This window comes from Nelumbo lutea, chromosome 6, assembly GCF_056320005.1.
Source record: "Nelumbo lutea isolate HS-2025 chromosome 6, American lotus-T2T, whole genome shotgun sequence".
Taxonomy (NCBI): domain Eukaryota; kingdom Viridiplantae; phylum Streptophyta; class Magnoliopsida; order Proteales; family Nelumbonaceae; genus Nelumbo; species Nelumbo lutea.
Window position 1 is genome coordinate 9,623,994 of NC_142689.1, and position 24,004 is coordinate 9,647,997.

At 37.2% G+C, this 24,004-nt stretch overlaps 1 protein-coding gene, 1 non-coding gene and 1 pseudogene across 2 annotated transcripts; 2 read left to right on the forward strand and 1 right to left on the reverse strand.

Moving 5' to 3' along the window:
* Positions 1 to 2,815: 2,815 nt before the first annotated feature.
* Positions 2,816 to 13,284, reverse strand: OMR1 (L-O-methylthreonine resistant 1). Its single transcript, XM_088948773.1, has 9 exons — positions 12,589 to 13,284; positions 12,059 to 12,238; positions 11,682 to 11,951; positions 9,790 to 9,996; positions 8,546 to 8,794; positions 8,379 to 8,452; positions 8,064 to 8,181; positions 3,556 to 3,690; positions 2,816 to 3,312 (listed from the first exon to the last, which is right to left on the reverse strand). Exons 1-9 carry the CDS (start codon positions 13,045 to 13,047, stop codon positions 3,172 to 3,174), a joined length of 1,833 nt encoding a protein of 610 aa, XP_088804899.1. The 5' UTR covers positions 13,048 to 13,284; the 3' UTR covers positions 2,816 to 3,171.
* A 1,677-nt stretch (positions 13,285 to 14,961) lies between these two features.
* On the forward strand, positions 14,962 to 16,429 carry LOC148847236 (granule-bound starch synthase 2, chloroplastic/amyloplastic pseudogene; annotated as a pseudogene).
* Positions 16,430 to 19,396: 2,967 nt separating this feature from the next.
* TRNAT-AGU (transfer RNA threonine (anticodon AGU)) lies at positions 19,397 to 19,470 on the forward strand. The gene has a single exon. It is a non-coding gene; the product is annotated as a tRNA-Thr (tRNA).
* The last annotated feature ends 4,534 nt before the right edge of the window (positions 19,471 to 24,004 follow it).

Below are 24,004 nucleotides of genomic sequence, written 5' to 3' on the forward strand. Positions count from 1 at the left end.
ATATCCTTGATCTTCAACCAAACATTGTTTGGAACAGATTACAGATTTTCTTCATCTTCCATACTTTCCTTTCTTGATCAATCACATCACTAATTAAGAGTTCCTCATTAACAATGTTTTCTTGAGGAAACAAATCGACAATGGCCTTATCTCCAAACCATCTATCTTTATAGGAGTTCACTGATCTACTATTGCCAATCTCCCACCCCATACCATTGATTAGAAGATCTCTATCCTTTAGAATTCCTCTCCAAGCCCATGAAACACCTTTTTGATTTTAACATCCAAAAAATTATTACTTTTTAAGGTACTTACCTTTCACAACTTTCACTCAAAGGTTGCCTTCCTCTGTGAGAATTTTCCAACCCAGTATTGCAAGATTAGTTTCATTAACCCAAATAAGATTTTTGAGCCCTAAACCACCCTTGTTTTTTAGGAGTGCAAGCTCTCTCCCACTCCATTAGATGAATTTTTTGGTTCCTATCAACCTCCTCAATCACATTTTTTGGAATTAGGAAAGATCTCATAATAAAATGAGGGACCATACTTAAAGTAGAACTGACCAAGTGATTCTCTTCCCACCATAGAGAGGGTATTCTTCTTCCAATTGGCCAACTTACCAACAATTTTCTCATGGAGATCTTATAATGTATTTTTAGTCACCCTTCTATTGATGATAGGTGCCTCTAAGTAAGATTTGGAGTTCACTTCTAAAGGGATTTTCATAATTTTAGCTAAAATTTTCCTAAATCTTATGGGCATATTTTTTGAAAATATAACCGTAGGTTTGGCAAAGTTAGGACTTTGCCCTGAAAACTTAGCATAATCATCAAGAATTTCTTTGATTTTAAGACCTGTAGGGATAATGGTTTCAGCAAAAATAAGGCAATCATCTACAAATTGTAGAATAGGAATCTTTGGAGCATCCCTAGAAATTTTACAACCAATAGGGCTCCAAGTAACCTCAAATTCTTGCTCCACTTATCTTGCAAGGGTTTCAGCATAGAGAACAAAAATGTAAGGAGAAAGATGGTGCCCCTGTCTTATGCCTCTAGTGGGATAAGGTTTTGATTTTATGGACTAGAATTTTAGAAATAATTTTATAAATGACATTATAAAGACTGTCCACAGTTTCTGGGTTTTTCTCTTTTGGAATAAGAGAAATTTTTATTTAGTATCCTACATAACTTTCATGGGTGAAAAAATACTTTCACCACCTTGCAAACTGAATCCCTAACAATAGTCCAATAATTTTTCAAAAAGGAAAATAAAGCATTGAGACCATCAAGACCCAAACCTTTGAGGTCTTTCATTGAACGGAGGGCACTAAGAATCTCATCATCAGTAACATCTCTATTAACCTCATGATTTTGATCTTCACTTATACATGTCTCTGATACCACTAATGGCTTTTTCAATATTACTTGTATACCCATGATCATATTCCTAGCCCTTCTTATGGTATTGCAAAAAAGGTTTGAAATTTCATGTTGAACATTAATCAAATTTCCTTCATAATCTTTTATACCCATGATCATATTCCTAGCCCTTCTTATGGTGGCCATTGTGTAAAAAAAAAATGCTATGTTTATCTCCTAAATTGATCCAGTCAATTCTAGATTTCTAGGCCCAATAAGCCTCTTCTCTTTTGAGAATATTATTCAACTGTTTTTGGAGGACTCTTTCTAAACCGGACAGGAGGGATTATCATTAGCACCAATTTGCTGATTTTGCACCTACTCAAGCCTCTTGAAAATATCCGATTTCCTTTTGAATATGTTGCCAATTTTATTTCTGTTCCATTCTCTAAGAATATGGACTAAGTTATTTCTTTTCCTTACAAATTGCATGGCTCTAGAACCATTTGTTTCAAAGTTCCATGCAGGTTGGATTCTCTCTTCCAACTTTGGATCTAAACACCACATGGGTTCAAACCTAAAGGGTTTAGGCCCAAAGGAAAACATGGAATCTGTATTAAGTAAGGGGGGAGTGTGATCAGAAGCTAAGAAAGGAAGGTTCATAAGACAAGCATTAGGGAACATCTCCCTCCAAACCTCATTAACTAGGGCCCAATCTAAGCATTCCCAAGTGGTCTTATTTTTCCAAGTAAATTGAAGACCTTCTCAAAGTCCATAAGATCACGGTCACCAATTAGATCATTAAAATTCTGAGTTCGACTGGTGCAAACTTCTCTACCCCTTCTCTTATTCTCTTTTTTTTCTAAAAGAATTAAAATCGCCAATAACACGCCAAACTTCATTAATATTGTTTGAAATTTTCCTTAACCAGTTCCAAACATTTCTTTGAACAACCTTACTAGGAAGAGAATACACAAAGGTAAAGAAACAAGATTTGTTGGAGTCGATTTCAGTCACAAAAGCATGGATCATTCTTTCATTAACAAAGAATAACTTTGAGGTTACATATGTTTTTGTAACCTTCTTGGTTCAAGTATTTATGAAAGAGTATATCTTCAACGTGATAAGGCCTCTTTTGGCAGAAAACTTTTCCATTAATGGCGGGTATAGGAATGCATACTTGCAGAGACTGTTTTGAGCTCCAAACTAAAATTTCCAGGTGGAAGGTTCCTATATATGTGAAGACCCGACTAGCAAACCTGCTATATTAATTACACTCGTGTATCCCAATTCGCAATTCCAATTCAATGTTCTAGATTCAGGTTCTCACACTACCAACTAAACCTACTTATTTGCCCATAAAAGGTCAACTTTGATGGCTGGACAAGTTGGGTTTGACACAAGCACAAGTTTAAGAACTCCAGTGTGGCAGAGGACCCAATAATTATTACAGATAATGGATCCAATAATAATTATGGTACTTGGCTTAGATATTTAGAATCAGTAAGCAATTCCGTGGCCAAAGGTTAGTTAATTTACACAAAAATAAAATAAAAAATAAAAAAAGTTATAGTATAGCTACCTTCAACAGCAATCAAGGGTTACTTCAAGAACAACCCCCCCCCCCAAGAAAATTAAAAAAAGAAAAAGAAAAGAAAACAAGCAAACAAAATAAGGCTAGTACATAACTCCATGAAGAATGTTGTTTACTCTTCAGCTCCACTAAACTTAGCCATGAAGTCGATAGAGGGGGAAACTTCAATCACCAACCCAGCATTCAACTGAAATCTGGGAAGCAATAACTTACTGTGACTTACTGTGTCAGCAGTCGGAAGGCCTCGTTGCTTGTCTCGATCATGTAATCATATCCAAGAGTATTTGCACGATCCTTGAACTCTTCCATCTCATTGCTTGCAACTTGGATACCAACCAATACGTTAGCACCAGTCTCACCCTGTTGAGAAAAAAAAATGACATTAGGGAGAAACAGTGAAAGCAATAAAAGGCAATTCAAATGAAAGGGTAATATTTCTGATGCCAAATTAGAATGAATGGGTTAACAGTTAAACCCATATACCCTGCCTTGTGTTGTCATATCACAGATTTGACACCAATCCATTGGTAAAAGTTCTTGCCCTAATTTGTTATTGCAATGGCAAATATTTAAAAGAAATTTAAAAAGTGTACAGATGCCAACCTGTCCTCGGTAGTGGAACAAAGTTATGTTCCAATGTGGACTGAAGGTATGCAAGAAATTCATCAGGGTACCTGGTCTCTCTGGGAAGAAAAACCGACAAAGAAGTTCATTTTGAACATTTGATCGACCACCCATCTGAAGGAAATTCAGAACAATGTTGGATCAGAACCAAAACCAAGCATCATAATAGCAAACACATGATGGTCAATAAATATCACTTCAAACTACAAGAAAATAAACAACCATACCCATAGTAACACTGGTGGATAAGTTGTTATAACCCAACTCATCAAGAATTTTTAAGAGTGGCAGTACCCTAATTAACAAGATTTTGAGAGAAAAAGACAAAATGAAACCAAACCATAGCCATAGCATTGCACTCAATGAGCATTAGCATCAACCATCTAGTGTCAACAACTACAAGATGAGTTGTCTTAACCCAACTCATCAAGAATTTTTAATTGCAGCATTACCCTAATTAACAAGATTTTGAGAGAAAATAACATAACGAAACCATAGCAATAGCATTGCATTTAATGAGCAAATAGCACCAACCATCTAGTGTCAACAACTACAAGTCTACAGATACTGGTAAAACAATAGACGGGTTTCTCTTAAAATGGAGCCAACCACCATTAGCACTGAAAAGGCAACATTTCAAGCCACAACCACTTTTGATGATATGGAAGAAGCAAACACAGTGGTGGCCAATGGCACAAGATCTCAACTCAACTCAACTAAGCTTTGTTCCACATATGTGGACAGCTACATGAAATCCTACCTCTCCATTCCACACTGTTCAGTGCCATATAAGCACAAAATGACAATCCCGGATCCATGTTCACAAGAGTCATATCATGATAAGAGATCATGAATTGAACTTAACTGAAAAAGACAAGAAATAAGGATAACTATACAGGTCTGTAACAAACAAGTCTAATGTATATAGCTCCTAATGCAATTCAACCCAACCCCTCATAATGAAACACAACTCAACTCAGTCTGACACTTGTGACAAATAAAACCAACAAATGCTAATAATGAAGACAGGTCCTACAGTTATATTTATTCTGTAACTTTTTTTTCAAAATTTTCTGCTTTATGTTCATTATCATTTTTTATAATGCCAAAATTTGCAGTGATATTAGTAGAGTTCAATAAAGTTACAGTTAAGAAACAATATTGTTGGAAAAAAATCTGATTCCCCGGTATATTTCAATTACTTTGTTGGTAAGTTTGGGTCAACCATATGAACCTGCTTCTCGATATATGTTGTTTAAATAAATAAAAAATATAAAAGGGGTACAGTTTTGAGGAATATTACAGATTTACAGCTAAAATTAATTCAAGAGACTATACAGACAAACTAAAATGATAGAAATAGTGATGCCTTGGAACAGCAGCAATCTATTTACTCCATGCCCCCAACTCAATCTCAGATATCAATATCAATCATTCTCAACGCTCTCCCCCAAGTTAGTGAATTGACACATTAGCTATGCCAAGGACTTCTATGAAGATTTTGTAATTTCAGATTGCCAATCTTGCGTTACAAGTAGGGTTTTAAGTCGCAAGAGGATTTTCATAGAGAATAGCAAATCATTGATTACAGTTTAATACAGAAGAAATAATAAGTTGGGAGAGGAAAAAGAAGAAAAAGAGATCAGAAAAGATAAAAAGAACAGGAAAATACAAGGACAAAGGCTGTAACAAGAAATGAAAACCATAAAATCAGATTATACTTTATGAACTATATCATCAAAACCATCAATCTTAACCCAACTATCTTGGTCTGTATGCATGAACCCACTTCTTCCACTCTGTTATACTTAGGGCTGTATCTTCTAGTAAATAATAAAATTTTCATATATTTTTTAATGGTCAGTAGGGATGCAAACAGATCGGATCAGATTCGAATCAGGGTATATTCGAATCCGATCCAACACTGTTCATGTTGGATTCGATCCAATCGGATCTGATAGGACTCAATCTGAATTTGAATCCTAACGGATCTTTGGATCTGATTTGATCCGACTTGCTTTCTTTAAAAATTAATAAACTATTAAAAGAAAAAAAAATAAAATAAACCAATTTAAATAAAGAAAAAACAAAAAAATACAAGTATTTTTAAATTATTTTCATCATATATATACATGTTTTTTATAAAAAAAATAAATAATATAACAAATTTATAAAAATACAATATAAATAATATATTTATAAATAAACAAATAACACACATATATATGTATTATATATATATATATATTTATTTATTTATTTATAAATGTATAACACATCGGATTGGATCTTCTTGGATCGAATAGGGGGTGATCTGAATCCGATCCAATTTCTGATCGGATCATAGGATACAACCGGAAGATCCGACCAGGGGTGATCCGAGTTCAACCAAATAGGATCAGATCGGCTTGCTCTTTGAGACTTCTTGCACTAACATACTCCTGATGAGTGCAATCACCAGTCTTCTTCTATTATTATTATTATTATTATTATTTGGGGGTGGGGTAACTTGACTTGACAAAGGATGATGTGTAGATATAAGAACATACAATAATGCACAAGAACTATGAAAATATAACCCCAGCCACATCAACTACTCAAGCAAAAAGTTGCATATTAGGAAACCCCAACAAGCAACAAATAAAAACATGCATACAACCATTCTTTGATCCATCATACACATGTTCCAATCAGGTTTCATAAAGCTATAAAAACCCAAGTCAAACCTGATATAAATCAGGTTATCACATCCCAATATAGAGATCAACCTGATATTGCACAACCCAACATTAAAATAGAATTGGGTCTACCATGTCCAAGTTGTTCCAACCAAAGTCACATCACGAGGACAAAAGTAAATAAACATAATGTCCTTACCTTGGAGATTTCCAAGAAGAAATACCCATGTAGTGTTTATATGACTAGCTATTTTTAAAGCTCTATAATGATGTTAAATCCAAAACTTCTTAATACTCTTAATGAAACTTGACACTTAAACATACTGATCAAAAAAAAAAAAAAAACTTAACACTTAAACACAAAGCATTAAAAGTAAGCTCTAAAAGCCCCAAGCTGACAAGGTATTAAAATACTTATTCTATAATCTAACACCATGCCCACAAATGTTGATCAAATAGAACCCTATCCTACTGTTGGCATTATTTCTTAGGCTTCTGATTACAACAACAGCCATGTTTATATGAAATCTCACTTCTATAAAACTCTTCTTTATGGATGCATATTGACATTTTACTTGGTTCAATCTGAATAGAAGATGTTTGTGTATACACAGTGCACCAAACAAAAAAAAAATCATGTTTCTAGGTAGGATGACACCCAGATTCAAAGTATTAGAAATGCAGTGTATTGAAGGCAATTTTAAGCTTTGGACATGCATGGATACAGATGAAAAATTAAGATATATGTGGATATGCTAAGAAACTCAAATAAATCCTAAAAAATATATTAACAATAAATGCAAACTTCATATGACTATAAATAAGTTATTTAAACATAAAAATTCATACTTTAATGGTTTATATAAAGTGTGAGATACTGGGATACAATTGGTAACCATTGAAAAATGATGCAAGAACTAAAATATACATGCATATACCTTAACTTTCAGAAAATCAATATAATTTGTCTTTAATACTTATTAATATATAAATTTTAATAATCAATTTTAGCATTTATTGATGAACATCCACCAAGAAGAGAAAGTTACTTAAGAAAAAAAATGCATATAATTATGACAAGCAAATAGAATAGGCATAGTGGTGAGCTTGTGGTCATTACGAACTAGTGACCATGGTTCAAACCTTCCTATTGCCTATTTCTAGTTTTTATACCCAAAATTATAGGTTCTGGGATCAATGGCATGCCAAATTTGAATTTGAAAACTTGCCTTAAATATGTGAATAACAAGAATGATTATTGAGAGAGAAAGAGGAAGTAATTAATGAGAAAGATTAGGAATGAGACAAATTTGAATTTGAAGTCTTAAATATAGAAGTTATTAGAGAGAGAGAGAGAAAGAGAGAGAGAGAGAGAGAGAGAGAAAGAGAGAGAGGTAGAGGGAATGAGAGAGAGAGGGAAGGAGACATTTGAAATTAAAATGTCTTAAATATTAAGAGTTATTAGATAGAGAGAGAGGAGAGGAAATGGGGTTATTAATACCAAGGTTCAAAATTTCGCAACGTATTGGCCTGTACCGGATCCGCATAGTCTGATACAGATGCAAAACAAGTCGATATGTGCCTGTATCAGTCTAATACAGACGCAAAGGAATGGTAATAAAAGTTCCACGCATTCCATGTACTGAAACTTCATCAAAACGATGTGGACCAATATATTGTGAAATTTTGACCCTTGGATGATACAAACAATGAAAAACCAACAACTGGAACCAGTTTATTGCATCTATAATACATGAAACTGCCTAACATGAAAAACAAGGGACACCTCAATTTGGTCAAGATGATTACCAAATGTCGTAGATGATCCTTGACCAAGTCATTATTTGTTAAATTGATTGTCCGAAGTTGGGAAGACTCCATCCGATGCACCATTGCTTCAAGTTCAGAAACAGTATGGAGGCCAACACTGAAAACAACCAAAAGATAAAATCACAAACATCTGCTTCATTTTCATCATTTCATAAAGCTAGCATAGAAAATGTCCCTACCCTAAGGTTGATGGGAGACAGAACAATAAAAAAGAGGATATCTGTACAAGAGAAAGTTGCTTGAGAAATTTTGCATTTCTTTTCCTTTTATTCATACAGATTGAATGGTGCTTGCCTGTACAGAACAAGAGCATCTTCTCTGGAAGCATCGTATCTGTACTTGAATTCAGTGATATTCATTTGGCCCACCTTCCAATATGACGATGATAATTAGTTCAAAGACCAGGATGAAATGGAGCTGTTATTATGTTAAACATTGACAGGAAAAGTTCAATACCATACCAGTTCACAAAACTGTTTAAAACTCCCAGGTTCTTCATGCAAAAAGGTTGCAAGAACAGCCTCTCGTTGCCTACCAACATCAGCAAGTTCAGTGACCAACCTAAGCCTATCAAAATTCATGTTTGCCCCACTAGTTATTGCTACAACACTTTCACCCTTAAGGCCATGGTATTTGCAGTATGCTTCTGCTCCAGCCAAGGCCAAAGCCCCTGCTGGTTCTAGAATGCTCCTTTTCTCCTCAAACATGTTCTGCATAGTGAGTGATAAATTGATATTGTTATGATCCCTTAGAAATGTAAAATCCTAGAATGCATGGTCTTACACATCCGTTGCACTGGAAAGAGCTGATAACATAAATTTGGCATCCCGCATAACTGAAGAGAGTTGCTAAGACTTGAATAAGTTGCATTTGATTGGCAGGAACAGATTGCATTGCTCTATGCACGGCTTAAACGAGGTTTGATTGGTAGAGTTGTTTTTTTTTTAAATATGCATGCCAATGCTATTCGCTTGCAAACATCTAAGCACCAAGCTGCTTATGGTTACATAAAACAGAATTGAAACTTTCTCAGGCAAATGGAGTAACAACGCCAAAGGTTCAATTTGGAGGGAATGTATTTATTATCAAAAAATGGAGGCAATGTATAAGCCAGAATGCCAATAGTGATCAAAGATTTCACCATGTGCCAAACTTGTCAAGGACAAAGGTGAAGCATCAGGTGGAAGTAGCTTTTGCCTAATGTCTGCAAAATAGGCACAAGAAGACATTTCCAAGATAATCTGACGCAAATTTCTTTTTTTGCGTGTGTTTGTGTGTGTGTGTGTGTGTGTGTGTGTGTGTGTATTCTTTTTTTAATCAGCAGAAAAATGCATCAGCATAAAGGAAAAATAGATATTGCAATTCTCATGTCCAACAAAAGATTGAGTACTGACCTGCTAACTCCTAAGTCGATAAAAAAAAGCACATTTAGCCAATCACAAGATAACAATCTTGAGTGTTTTGAGGGACAAGTTGTTTTTCTATTGATAAATTCAATGTATTAATGGTCAAACAGGAATGTCCTGTTGCTAAGATCATGCAATACATGCTAAAACAAGTCTTTTTGGCTTGTCATTTGCTTGGGTTTTGCTTTGTTTTTTTTTTCTTTTTTTGATATCCCCAAGATCTTGTACTTGTTTTACATTTTTTCATCAACATTTTCTCATCCTTTACTTGATATGAAAAAATTTTGAAGGAACCTAACCTTGATTGATGCACAGATAGCATCACGACTCACAAGAACGATACCATCCACCAACTCCCTGCACAAGCGAAAAGTTTCTTCACCAACCACTTTAACAGCCACACCATCTGCAAAACCTCCAACCTGCTCCAACATGATTCTCTGCCCATGATGTAAAGATAGTGCCATTGCATTTGCATCAGAAGGCTCCACTCCAATGACCTTTACCTGCATAAAGTCAGGAAGCATAACGTTCATGATCATACTCCAAATATTCATGCATGAGTAATTGTGAGATAGCTTAAAGCTCTTAATAAGTCTGAACAAAACCCCAGGCACAATAAATAGACAACATCCCTCCTACAGCAAATGCTACAAATATTCAAACCCACTAGAGACACCCCCACCTGGAGATAGATAGATAGATAGATAGATAGAGAGAGAGAGAGAGAGAGAGAGAGAGAGAGACTGTCCCTTAGACCCATCAAATTACAGAAAAATACTTATCATGACTCTTTGCTTCTTCCCATCATTTTCTTGCCATTACCTAAAATCCTGGACACTGGACAGGGATACAGGTTGGCATCCAATGTAATGTAATTGCATCATGCTTCTACATATAGATTTTGAGCATAAGGCTCAGTTTGGAAAGAGTACAAATACATACAAAATGATACAAAATACAAGGCTTTGCACTCTACATATTTGTATTTGTACTCCTTCCAAACTGAGCCTAAATATCATTTCTGAAAACTTAATTTTTTGCCAAATTTAACTAAATTTGTAACATGTACAGATTTTGTTGTTAATTTGTTAGAACATAAGGGCCATTACCCAATGTTATTCCCAACAATCTAGGGTCTTGGGAGGTATGGAATGGATGCAGACCTAACCCTTGGTTTATTTTATTTTATGCACAAAGTGGCTTCTCTTGTACTCAATAACTCCAACCTAAATTCTCACACTTGTCAGACCAAGAGTTTACATTTATATCAAGCAATGGCCCTTATAATTTGTTAGAACATACCATTTTCCATACACTATAAGTTTTAGTGCTATAGAGTACATCTAGAAGTATCCTTGCAATATATAGTATTGTATCTAGTATCCCGTTTGACACTAGTACAATAAGCATGTACCAATATCTGGGTAACATAGATTCCTTCCTTCTGTCTCTGTTCTCCAACAGTTTATCGCCCCCTTAGGGTCTTCCAAAAAAACCCCCTAGCATCCACCCCAATCCAGCAAAAATGTTCATAAGCATGGTTTTGCTTATTCATTCCAACTTTACCTACTCATACTGTTCATCTACACCAAACCACTTTTTTGTCTAGTTGAGAATCAATCATCAGCAGGGACCTCCAATGACTTGCAACAAGTTTTCACCTTATACTCATCCTCAAAGACAGATCTGATCCTACACAGCCTTCTCCTCCTCCATCAGACTTCCCCCCTATACATGCCCTGTCTTCCCCTTCTCCTTACTGAAAAGTGGCCTGCATAAAACTCTTCACCCTCCTTGTACAAGTGCAGGAATCTGAAAACCCCTTCATTCGGATTCTTAATCACAACCTTTCCAGCCATCCTTCTACTTCAACTTCTCGACTCTCGAGACAAACTAAACTGCACTCCTGTTCCTTTTCAGGACCCCAGAATGTTGGGACAAGGTCTTCTTAAGTTGAGGAAAGTTTGAGCAATGACCAATGCAAATATTGAAGATAATATGAGGTGAATAAGAAAAAAATAATAATATTTTCAACTTTCTATTGAGGAGGAAAGTGTGCAATGACCTGACCAGTTTACTAAGTTTTCTTTACAGTTTATAAATCATCTTAAAAATAAGACAGAAGGGCGGGGGAGGAAGATTTCAAACAGTTTCCTGAAGAAGGTTGGTGTAGCATTGACTCACAAACCTCTGGGCGAACCCTCTTTACATAAGCAGCGATTCCTGCTATCAGCCCTCCACCACCAACAGGCACAAAGATCGCATGCAGTGGACCTTTCATTTGACGTATAACCTCCATCCCAATTGTTCCCTGCCCTACAATGACGTCGGGATGATCAAAGGGAGGTATGAACATTCGACCTTCCTCTTCCGCCCTCTTTTTCGCATAAGCTTGTGCTTCATCGTACGAGTCCCCTATACGGACAACCGTTGCACCTAACCTCTCGACCGACTTCCACTGCACAGATACGCAGTTTCAGAGCACAGAAAGAACCAAAATCAACCACATTATATGACATAACAAACAAAATCAAACCTTGATTATCACATAGGAGTAAATCAGACCTTGATTTCTGGCGTCGTAACAGGCATAACAATGAGAGCATCGCAACCCAGTCTCTGAGCAGCCAATGCTACCCCTTGAGCATGGTTTCCGGCAGATGAGCAGATAACACCCTTGTCCAACTGTTCCCTCGACAGCTTGACCATCATGTTATAAGCTCCACGCAGCTTGAATGAGAAAACCTACATATCCAACTGTCAACACTATCATCACAGACACAGAACTAATCTAACATTCCCATTTCCTATCTACACACAAAATTCTTATCCATTTCTCGGGTTTCCACAAAACACATCAACATTCTCTATTGTGTGTTTGAGTGTTGTGTGTGTGTATGTGAGAGAGAGAGAGAAGGAAAAAAAAAAACGATGAAAATTCTTCACATAACGCAACAATAACAGAAACTATGGACGTTCATTCCAAAAACACACACAAAACTAAAGAAATACCTCTCAAACTCAACAAAAGAGATCAAACTAAAAATCACATAAAAAGATAGAAACTTTAAAGAGAAATCAAATAAAAAACTCACAGGTTGCAAATCTTCCCTCTTAAGCCAAACATCGACGCCAAGCCTGTCCGAGAGCTTTTGCGCGTGCTGCAATGGCGACTCGATAGCCACATCGTAGACATTGGAAGACAGTATATCAGTCAAGTAAGTCATTGCGTCAGGAACTCCATCCGCGTCATCGGCCGTCAGCAACGACCTGTCCGGTACGCCGCCGAGGAAACCACTCTCGTACTGCAAAGAATCGGCCGATACCCTCCTTAAGGGAATAGCTGGAGAGCTCTGCAACGGCTTTTCCGTGGAAGTAACGGCGGAGGGTTTCCGAGGGACGTCTATTGTTTCTTTGGCAATCGTGGCGACGATGAAGTGATTCTTCCTGCAACTCTGCTGTTGCTTCGCCGTTAGGTAAGAGGGCAAGCTTGAATTCGCACGAGTTGAGCGTAGCAGAGGCACGTGCGAATGGGAAAGCCACAGAGCCTCCATTGGCGCGCAGGGAGATGGAGATAGAGAGGAAGCAAGTTGCAGAGAAAAGGAGGCAAACGCGTTGGGGTTTCTGTCTCCGTCTCCGTTTTGTACTGTTTTTCTCGCAACGTGCGAGAGAGAAAATGGGTTTTAATTTATATATTTTTTTAAAAAGCCGCCATCGCTGTCAATTTCATTTGTCACCGCTCACCATTTACCAGCGTTTTCTGTTTCTGTTTTTTTCGTCTTTCCTCCTGCAGTTATTTGAACACGTCCAATTTTTTTATAAAGGCACAAACTTGGCATGTGCTTTAACTGACGAAAATGCCCTTACGTTTCGTCTTTCTCTGTGCAGAATAGTCTTTTTGATTAAGGACAAAAAAGACTATTGACATCAACTTTTCACCATGAACAGAAAATGGTGTGGCCACACTACGCAGTTTTGCATATAGTTTTTCATACAACTTTTGATATCAAAATAACAATTGACCTAATTGTATAGCCACTCGCAACATAATGGAGTTGGTGCTGTGAATAGCGATGGTTAAATTACAATGATTATTATTTTTTTTTTTCATCATAAATAAAAATAATTTTTATTTTAACAAACTTTTATTTAAAATGATGAATATATAATATTAGAAATGTCTCAAAATGTTTTCAATAAAATTGTATTTTTTGTGTTTTATCTTTTTTTAAATATTTATTATTCAATTTTGATATCACCATGAGTTTATTTGAAAATTTGATCATTGACCCACTATTTAGATAGGAAAATAGTCTTTAAATGATATATTTCATCTACATTATATAAATAATGTTTGTTTTTCATACTTAATTTTTTATTTGATATAATTAAAATATAATATTAGAAATATGTCCAAACTTTTTATAATTTTTATATTTTTAATTCCTTGTACCTTTTATTTTTTTTAAATTATTATTTTACTATAACATCATTGGTAAATCCAGTTGACCCAAACCTCTAACCCACCACCAAAACCAATTATTGTTGCATTTCCATCATGATAAAATTTTGTATAATACTTATTTTTGTTCAATATGATGAATGTATAATATTATAGATGGGCCCAATATTTTATTTTTTTATAAACATATTACATCAAATATATGCCCAAAATTTTCTCTAATTTTTGTGATTTTTTTGTATTTTTATTTTAAAAATTTTATTATAAATATAAAAATTGTTCTCTAACTTTATAATACTTTTCTATGTATGTATGTATGTGTATGTTATGAACACACCACCCAGCAGCGCACTGCGGCGCAATCATAGGCAGCAACACGCACAGCAGCAGGCGCCACCCGACAGCGCAGCACAACAGCACACATGGCAGCACGCACAGCAGCACACACCGCCCGGCAGCGCGCAACACGCACCGCGCGGCAGCAGCACGCATCGCAAAACGCGCGCACCATCCGGCAGCAGCAGTATGGTGGGGCCCACATGATAGCTCATCAAGGTGGGTCCACACTTATCTTACCACATCAGCTATGCTCGCCAACTCGCCGCCAGCTGCACTATTCCTTATCCCTTATCCCTATCTTATTCCTTATCCCTTATCTTATCTTATCCTTATCCTTATCTTAAGTAAGAGTTGTGTTACCATTAGGAGTAGGTAATTGGGAGTTTGAGTTCAAGTTAGAGTTAGAGTTTAATTATGAATTTACTTCTGTAATAAAGGCATTCAGTTTTTTGTAAGGAGCTACGAATTGAAATAAAGGCATTCAGTTTTCTGGTCAAGAAAAGAGTAAGGAGAGTTCGGGTGGTCTCTTGGACAAATCACCCATTCAGTTTTCGCAATAGGGTCTGCACATGCGCGTACATGAGGTTCTCCCCGTGGACCAACCCGTGACGAGATCCTATTCGCGGGCCCTTAAAATTTGGTATCAGAGCCAAGCGTCACGGGCAATATGGAGCAGCTATCATCCAGGGTCAACGAACTAGAACATAGGCTAGCAGAAACCAGCATTGAGGTTCGTGAAGTAAAGGAAGATGTCCAGGAGCTGCGATGCCGCCTACTCTCTAACAAAGAAAGGAGTTTTGAGGGAATCACCAACTCAATCAGTTGTCGTCTAGACTAGGCAGAGGCATCCAGCGAACAACAGATCGCTGCCCCTACAGCCACAGTTATTACTAAGGATCAGCGCACAGAGGGTGAAACTGTAAGGTCTCCTCCTTTGGCCGAAGACAATGTCAAGAATATTATATTGGTACCTGTAGAAGCAGGAGTGTGCAAGAGATATAGGGTGGATGGGTAGGATATGGAGGTAACTTTCTTTCAAGCTTATATTGATGGCATGGATTTTGTGTTCATGGACAGCCCTATGTTTCGCAATATTGAGAAAATATATATATGGGGGAAGCCGAGAGGATATTTTAAAACACATGGTTCTCTTTGGTAAGGCTGCTCTTGAGGTTCTCTTCTGTAAGTGTACCCAGTGCGTTCTTGTGATCCACAACATGGCACTCCGGGGTTGTGGTCCAGTACGCGGTTTTCGTTATGTGGATCTTCCACAAAACTACTTCAAACTACATGACCCAGGAGGTGGGGAACACTTCAATGTCCTTGCAACTAGCCTGAAAGCAGCAGATCGGGGAATCACTGTAAGCCATGGTTATGCCTGGGAGCTGAAAACTAAAGAAGGTGACTGGGGTCTGCACCAAATAATAAATGAGTGTGGTTGGAAGCTGAAGGGCATTGTGAATGGGATTGATGCAAACGAAGGGAACCCACAGTTAAATGTTTACCTGGCGTCGGGTGGCTACACCAATTACTCTGCGGAGACTCCTCAAACTGGCAAGCCTCAATGCAAAGCAGCTCTACAAAGGGAGCTTGGTCTTCCTCTTCGAGAGAATGTTCCTCTGATTAGGTCCATTGGCAGGCTTGACCATCAGAAGGGTGTTGATCTCGTTGCTGAGTCCATTCCTTGGATGGTGGACCAGAATGTGCAACTAGTCATGTTAGTCACTGGGAGACCTGGCCGGGAACAGCTTCTCAAACATTCTAAGCATCAACACCATGACAAAGTCAGGGGTTGGGTTGGTTTCTCTGTGAAAATGGCCCATCGAATAACTGCTGGTGCAGACATCCTACTCATGCCTTCTAGATTTGAGCCATGTGGACTAAACCAGCTTTATGAACTGAGCTACGAGGCAGTCCCTGTTGTTCCTACTGTTGGTGGACTGAGAGATAGTGTGCAGCCGTTTGACCCATTGGCAGAGTTCCAAGCCACATTTTTGGAATTCGAGCTTGAGGACAAGCTCGTTGTCCAGGAGGGGTGTAATGTTATGAACACACCACCTGGCAGCGCACTATGGCGCAGTCATAGGCAGAAGCACACACAGCAGCAGGCACCGCCCGGCAGCGCAACACAATAACGCGCATGACAGCACACACAGCAGCGCGCACAACAACATGCACCGTCCAGTAGCAGCACCGCGAGACGCGCGCACCTGCCGACAGCAGCAGTAGGGCGTGGCCCACATGACAACTCATCAAGGTAGGTCCACACTTATCTTACCACATCAGCTATGCTCGCCAACTCGCCGCCAGCTACACTATTCCTTATCCCTTATCCCTATCTTATTCCTTATCCCTTATCTTATCTTATTCTTATCCTTATCTTATGTAAGAGTTGTGTTACCATTAGGAGTAGGTAATTGGGAGTTTGAGTTTAATTAGGAATTTCCTTCTGTAATCTCCTATTTAAAGAACTACGAATTGAAATAAAGGCATTCAGTTTTCCAATCAAGAAAAGAGTAAGGAGAGTTCGGGTGGTCTCTTGGACAAATCACCCATTCAGAGAGTTCGGTTGGTCTCTTGGACAAATCACCCATTCAGTTTTCACAATAGGGTCTGCATGCAAGGGAGAGCGCAAGGGAAAGCAGAGCTTTCTCCCCGTGGACCGACCCGTGACGAGATCCTACGTGCGGGACCATAACAGTGTATAACTTATTTAATATATTATACATTTAATATATATGGCAAATTTCTTAAACTACCCCTATTGTTTAGCTAATTGTCAAGATGTACTCTTACTGTTTATAAATTGTCTTGGAGCACCCCTACTATTTCTTACAATTGTCACAAACTTCCCCTATTATCAACCATCCGTAATGGGTCGTTGACATGTGACATCACAAGATGGGTATATAGTTAAAAAAATATTGAATTACCCTTTACCGGTCTAAAATGCACCTTTTCGATTTTGCCCATTTCAGTTTGGTCACAACAATCTGCTTTGAGCCACTTGCATCACACATATATCAACACGACAAGGACGAAGGTATTGTGTTCGGTTTGTTTGGGTAATACGACAATCCTCTGTGAGTGGAGGAAGGTACTGTCTTCGGTTTGGTTGGAGTCACAGTCATCACCTGTGCTATATTACAGCCACGAGACGGTTCTAGTGTTGTTGGTAATAATTGGGATAACTTCAAGTACAACTGGTCCGATGGAAGGTGAGCTCTGTCAGTCGATTGTGAATAGGTAAAACCATCATCGGATGAAAGAGTGGCATAGTGATGGAAACTTAGGGATGATGTAAACGCAGCATTTCATTGTGAATGGAGCATTTCACAATGGTTGTGAAAAAATACAGATTTTCGATGCCATCTATTTGAAGAAATTCCTGAAAGTTCCCCCTCACATGCCAACCCTTTGCTCGCTCACATACTCATACAGCTAGCCCCTAGCCCTCCCGCATCACCTGCTCGCATGCTTGCACACCCAACCCCCAACCCCCTGCCTGCCCGCCTCGTCATCTCGCATGCTCACCCCTACAGCTCACCTGCGTCACCCGCTCGTATGCCCAGCCCTGCCTACCCACTTCGCCCACTCGCTTGCCCACATGGATCCCAAACATGACACATAACCTTTCGGGGCAATGTTGAACCTCAAATATATGTAAATGGTCCACTAACCAAGATTGACTTTGGACCTTGGATCTCTGTAAATGGTCTCCCCAAAAGTAGAACTTTCACAATGATATGTCTAAAAAGCTGAATTCACTGAAAAAACACCTTGGTGATGGAAGATTCCAGGCAAACCAGTCAATAAAAAACTTTTTGTACAACATAACTCACTGCCAAAAAAAAGAGGGTTTTACTGTTCAGTCCACTTATGAAAATCCTAGCTCCACCATACAGTTGGGGGTGGGTGCCAGTTCGGATTGATGCCAATTCAAGGGCGGGTATGAGTGTTATAGGTGGAGCCAGTTCGGATTGTTGTAAGTCTACAGTTCAAATCTGTATTCTGAGGTGGGGTGCAGGATAAAAATCCCCCCAAAAAGAAAACGCATAAAATATTGGCAGTAAGACAACCATGTAAGACGAAAGGATTAGGGTTTAAAAACGATGACGTTTTTCTTCTACAGATTTGAGGTTTAAAAGCCATAAAACTATATGTCGTGTTAACATCATTTTCTTCAATCTTACCTATAGACAAAAGTTTACGGTCACTGGCCGGAATTTGCAGCGGTATTGGAGTGTTCATAACAAACAAGGAAGGGTTTGGCTTTCATGAATAATAGTTAACCATTGAGGGTTAATACAGTAATTTTCTTTTCGAGCAAATTCTGGTCCAACTTAATGGAAGGGCATAAACAACATTCCAATAAAAAATGTTACGATTTAACGATGTGACAATTGTCAAAAACAGTAAAGGTGCTATAAGACAATTTATAAATAGTAGAGGTACAATTTGACAATTAGCTAAATATTAGGGGTAGTTTAAGAAATTTGCCCTAATATATGACTTGAATGGAATCTGAACCAGTATAAGAGGATGAAACCAATTTCAAACTAATAATAATCAACACAATATATTAAAAACTAAAAGTGACCCATCAATACCAAAACCAGCCAAATCAATTTATGTCCATCAGGCCTATCGAATAGGATCAAGCCATTAACAGATATTTTGTACATAAAATTCATAGGCTTGGAAGGCGCAGGCCATGATGACTCTTAAATTTAGAGTGTTGATACCTCGAACCTTGCCAGTTGGAATGGTTATTCTTGATATCTATAATTATCTTTAAAATATTAATTTGGGTATTCATTTTTATAATATAATATTAATAAAGCAAGTTTCTTAACCAAAATTATCTTATATATCATCACTGAAATTTACCCTTTTAAATATAATTTAAATAAAATTAGGAAAATATATATACTTAATCCGGGTTTAATCGGTTGGGAACAGCAAAAACCGATCCCAACCTTATTATAACGAAACAAACCGAGGTAATTGGTTCAGGCGGTTCGGTTTTGTAGGGGAGATTTGTTTCTATTTGAACTTGGATGATCTAACATGTTAGTTTTTAGCTATAAATATTTCATGTAGCTTTCGTAGCTCAGTTGGTTAGAGCACCCGTTTAGTAAGCGGGAGGTCTTGAGTTCGATTCTCAACGAAAGCATTATTAAAATGTAAACCATAAATTTTTTAAATTTATTTTATCTCTACATTCACGTGAAGTGAACCGATGCCTGAGCTACATTCCTTTTAGGTGAAGTCCACGTGTCAGGATGAGATGATATAGCACGATTGGCTCAGACATCAGGTTCCAGTAAGATGAAGGATGACAGTTTTGGACTATATGTATAAATAAAAAATGTTTTTTTTTTCCTTTTCAAAACACGTTTTACACTTTGGGGAAACAAAACAACCGGCTTTGACAGTATAGTTCACATGGGTCGGCAGAGGAAGCTTCTGTCATCTTGTGGACATGTCATCTGCTGTGATCAAAATGTGAATTAGGCTAAGTAATCAATTATAAGTGAACACGTGTCCACTAGTGATTGGCTTTATAGTCTGCTTCATACACTTGATTTGCAGCAGCAGATTATTGCTCGTTTATGTGCCCATAAATTATTTGCACAGCTTTGCTTGTGCTCCGCATGTTCATCTATTTGTAGATTCTACGATCACGACAGTGGCTGACATCTGTGCGTGCAATGTGGAAATCGGATTCAGTCGGTGCAAAGCCCGTTCGAACCATCGTTATAGCTTTGCATTGTAATATCTCCCCATAAGTAAAGTATAAAAGTATGGAAATGTTCTTGATGCGAGTCTATAAAAGTGTCCCAACAAGCTTGACTGAATTCGATCTAGCTTGTGAGACAGTGAAGTTATACCAACCGGTCACACTGACTTTGCAGTGGCAGGGAAATCTCACCATGGATGACAATGAAGATATTTCCTATTCATCATCGCATATAGGTTGCTTGAGAACATCTTGCTGTGGAGGATAAGGGAGATGTTCAAAGCATCTTTGTGACCGGTTGTTGGGACATTTGTTGGACCTAGATCCAAATAGGGGTGTTTATGGTTTGTTTCGTTATAGTTAGACTTGTTCATGGGTCGGGTTTTTACTCTTTATTAATATAAAATTTTCATGCCTGAGCCCAAAGCCCGACCTAGGAGTCTGAGTATCGGTATTTGAGTTCATCGGTTCCTGGGAATGTGAGAGTGAGAAAGAAAACTAAGAAAGTGAGAAGATAGAAGATGAAAATGGTACCGGCTAGAGAGAGAGAGAGAGCTCACAACCAGAGAGAGACACGACCTAGTTCTGGTGGCACCAAGCACTGATGCTTGAGTTCGCATAGTGAAAACGATGCACTTGGGTTTGCTAGTTCTGAGAGTTTGAGAATGAAAAACTGAGAATGAGAAGAAAAGTGAGAAGATAGAAGATGAAAACGATGCAGAATAGAGAGAGAGAGAGAGAGAGAGAGAGAGAGGACCTAGTTCTGGTGACACCAACCTCCGGTAAATGAGTTCGTAGAATGAAAACGGTGCACCTAGGCTTGCCGATTCTAAGAGTTTGAGAGTGAGAAAATATAGACGATAAGAAAAGTGAGAAGAATTTAGGGTTAGGGTTAGGCGGTTTAGGAATTTAGGGTTTAAACTATATAAAACCCGGGTCGGGCTTTTTTGACAAATCCCAAGCCCGGCTTGAAAAAATCCATTTGGGCTTTCATTAGGCCCGAGGTCAAGCCCGCGAGCTAAAACTCATGTTCAAGCCCATCTGAGGGTTGGGCCGGGCCGGGCTGTCGTTCTAACCGGCCCATGAACGGGTCTAGTTGCAGTTTTCAGAATAAGCTAGGGGTGTCAATTGAACCGGATTTGGTCCAATCGGATCCAATTCAATGTGAGTCCATTACAAATGGACCAGGTTCAATCCAATCCAATGAATATTTTGGACCAGTCCAATTCAATGTGTGGACCATCCAATCTGTTCAAATCCGTTTTAATTTAGATTGGTTTTAATCCAAACCCAATCCATTGACACTTCTATGCTTTATCTTATATCAATGGACTAGATATTGGCCTAATCCAATCAAATAAATATTTTGGACCAGATTGGTCCAATCCAATATGTCTTATTGGTCCATCCAATCCGTCCAATTTGATTTTGGACTGGACGCGTCCAGTCCAAAATTGGTTCATTGACACCTTTAGGCCAAACCAGTAAATTACGTTTGAGAAACTTCTCAAACCACATCAAACTTTTTTGGCATAAAAAACAAACCAGACCAAACTGTTTTTTAAAACGGTTTAGAAAACTTTTGACCATTTTTTTTTTCTATTGGGCTTTAACCCAATTAAAAAGCGCAAATAGCACCCCTAGAAATTAACTTAAAAGTTTAAACTTTTATTTAATTATAAAATAAAAGACATTATTACATACTTATAATTTTATAGTTTGGTTTATATATATAATATTTAACAAAATTGCAATTTAGCAAAATATGAATCTGAACCTCACCGTTTTCAGGTGCAGACCGAACCAAAACCACAAATTTGGTTTGATTTAGTTTGGTTTTGCGCTTTGAACCAAACAATGAACACCCCTAGATCCAGCCTTAACCTTATCTACCTAGGGCCTGTTTGGGAGGGCTGAATTGAAGATTCAGCTAAAGTGGTTCAACTATTTTGAAACACTTAAGATAAGCTATTCAAAGAGATTGAAGTGGACAACCCTTTAAATAACCGGGATTATATGGGTGGACCAGATTTTTTTAAGAGGGACCAAAAGCTATTAAACATAGATAAGGGGGTCCAAAAGTTAATAAATATGGATTGGAGCCATAATATAAGTGTGATTCAAATGGGGATTGTGGGGATTTTTATGGCATGGGGGTTATGGCAAGGGACGCCAACGGTATTCGAAAATCCAATTTTGAATTCGAGACTCGACATAATCAAATTTGGATAGTTCAAATATATAATCGGTCAAATTCAGATATCCTATTCATATCGAATAGTTAATCAGATTTGAATTCGAATATGACCTGATTCAATTTGATAAATATTCAAATTTGACCAATTATTTAATTCTTATATATAATATATAAACTATTTAAATGTTTTATATAATTTATATATAATATTTAAAATATTTTATTTTAATTACCTGAAATAATTAATTGATTTAATTCGAATTGAATCAAATATTCGAATATTTAATTGGATTCGAATTCGGATATTAATTTTCAATAACCATTGGATATCGAATCGAAATCGGGTGTCAGGTTTTCTAGTTAGATTCGAATTTGAATGTTGTCTCGTTTAATTCGAATTCGATCCATTTACACCCCTAATTATGGCTCCCCTCCGCCCCTTAGCTCTACTCTTAGTTGATTTGACTCTTTAAAATTTTCACCAAATATAGTTTATAAATTGTTCATGTGGGATCCACCTCAGAAGCCACTTAACTTCAACCCTCCCAAATAGGTTCTATGACCTAGATATAAAGATTCGATTGCTTTAAAGCATTTCGGATAGGCTATTCAAGGTGCTGAAATAGATAGCCCTTCTAATGGCTAACTGATAGCCAATTTGGGATCTTCGGATTTTTCACCGATAAAAAATTACAAATCGCCCATGTGGGCCAACCCCAGAAAAGTAGATGCCATTGCCTAGATTTGTAAAGGTTTTTTTGCCTTTCCCTTCTTTTTCCTACTATTTCCTTCAAACCAAATACAACCTAAAAGAAACTTCAACGTAAATTCTTTCTTTAATTGAATGATAGCAAATTTAGGCTTTTCCGGATTTTCACCAAACATTGCTTATAGGCTATTTGTGTGGGCCTACCTCGCAAACCCAAAAGCCAAGATGCTTAGCTTTGTCTAAGATCATGCAACATGTGAGGTTGTCCCATCTCATAACAGCTGAATTGGTTGAACCAAATGACTTGATTATGTTTTGTCTTTTACATAAAACAATTAAATAACAAAAATCTTTTAAGTGTACTAATTAATTCAATTTTAGTTTCAGTTATGACATATTTGGTTCACTACTTCGAGCCTCGTTTTTTCAATTTTTACTTATTATGGACAAGAATGAATATAGCATTAGAGTGTTTGGTTACAAAATTCTTGTCATGGGTCTTATTCAATTTTTAAATGAGAAATCAATCAATGACACTAAAATTGAAGTAACTTGCAACATGAAAAATAAATACCATGTTACATGTTATTCATGACTAGTGTTGATGTTGTCATGAAAACTTATATCGACGGACAATTGACCCCAAACCATCTAATGATAGACATTTATGTTGGTGGTTTTAAAGACCTAGGCTAGTGGTTTATGACCCCACAAAGTTTTTTTTTCCAAAAATGAAAATGAGTAATATGGGACATGATTATACAATGTTTTATTATATTTTATAACTTTCTTAGTATGTTATGTTTATTAAATATATCAATTTGGTGAGATTGTTAGACATCTTCATATTATCATTTTATTTTTTATTTTATAATTTTTCATATTTTGCATTATTGATACGGGGGCTGTATGAGGTTGATTTATGTTTTGTTGGTGTAGGTCTTGCATGTTTCCACTTTATATATACTAATTGGTATTGTGTGTATAACTATATTATTATTTAGGTTGATGAAAAAATGAATAAAATTGAAATTTATAATCAAATGAGTTCAAAATTTATT

Bases quoted from the DNA above. Each gene is read 5' to 3' on its own strand.
- OMR1 (XM_088948773.1), bottom strand. From the start codon at position 13,047: ATGGAGGCTCTGTGGCTTTCCCATTCGCACGTGCCTCTGCTACGCTCA. The intron at 8,182-8,378 runs GCAAGCACCATT...GGTTGTTTTCAG, and splicing joins GATGCTCTTGTTCTGTACAG to TGTTGGCCTCCATACTGTTT. The intron at 3,691-8,063 runs GTAATCATCTTG...AATTTCCTTCAG, and splicing joins AGGATCATCTACGACATTTG to ATGGGTGGTCGATCAAATGT.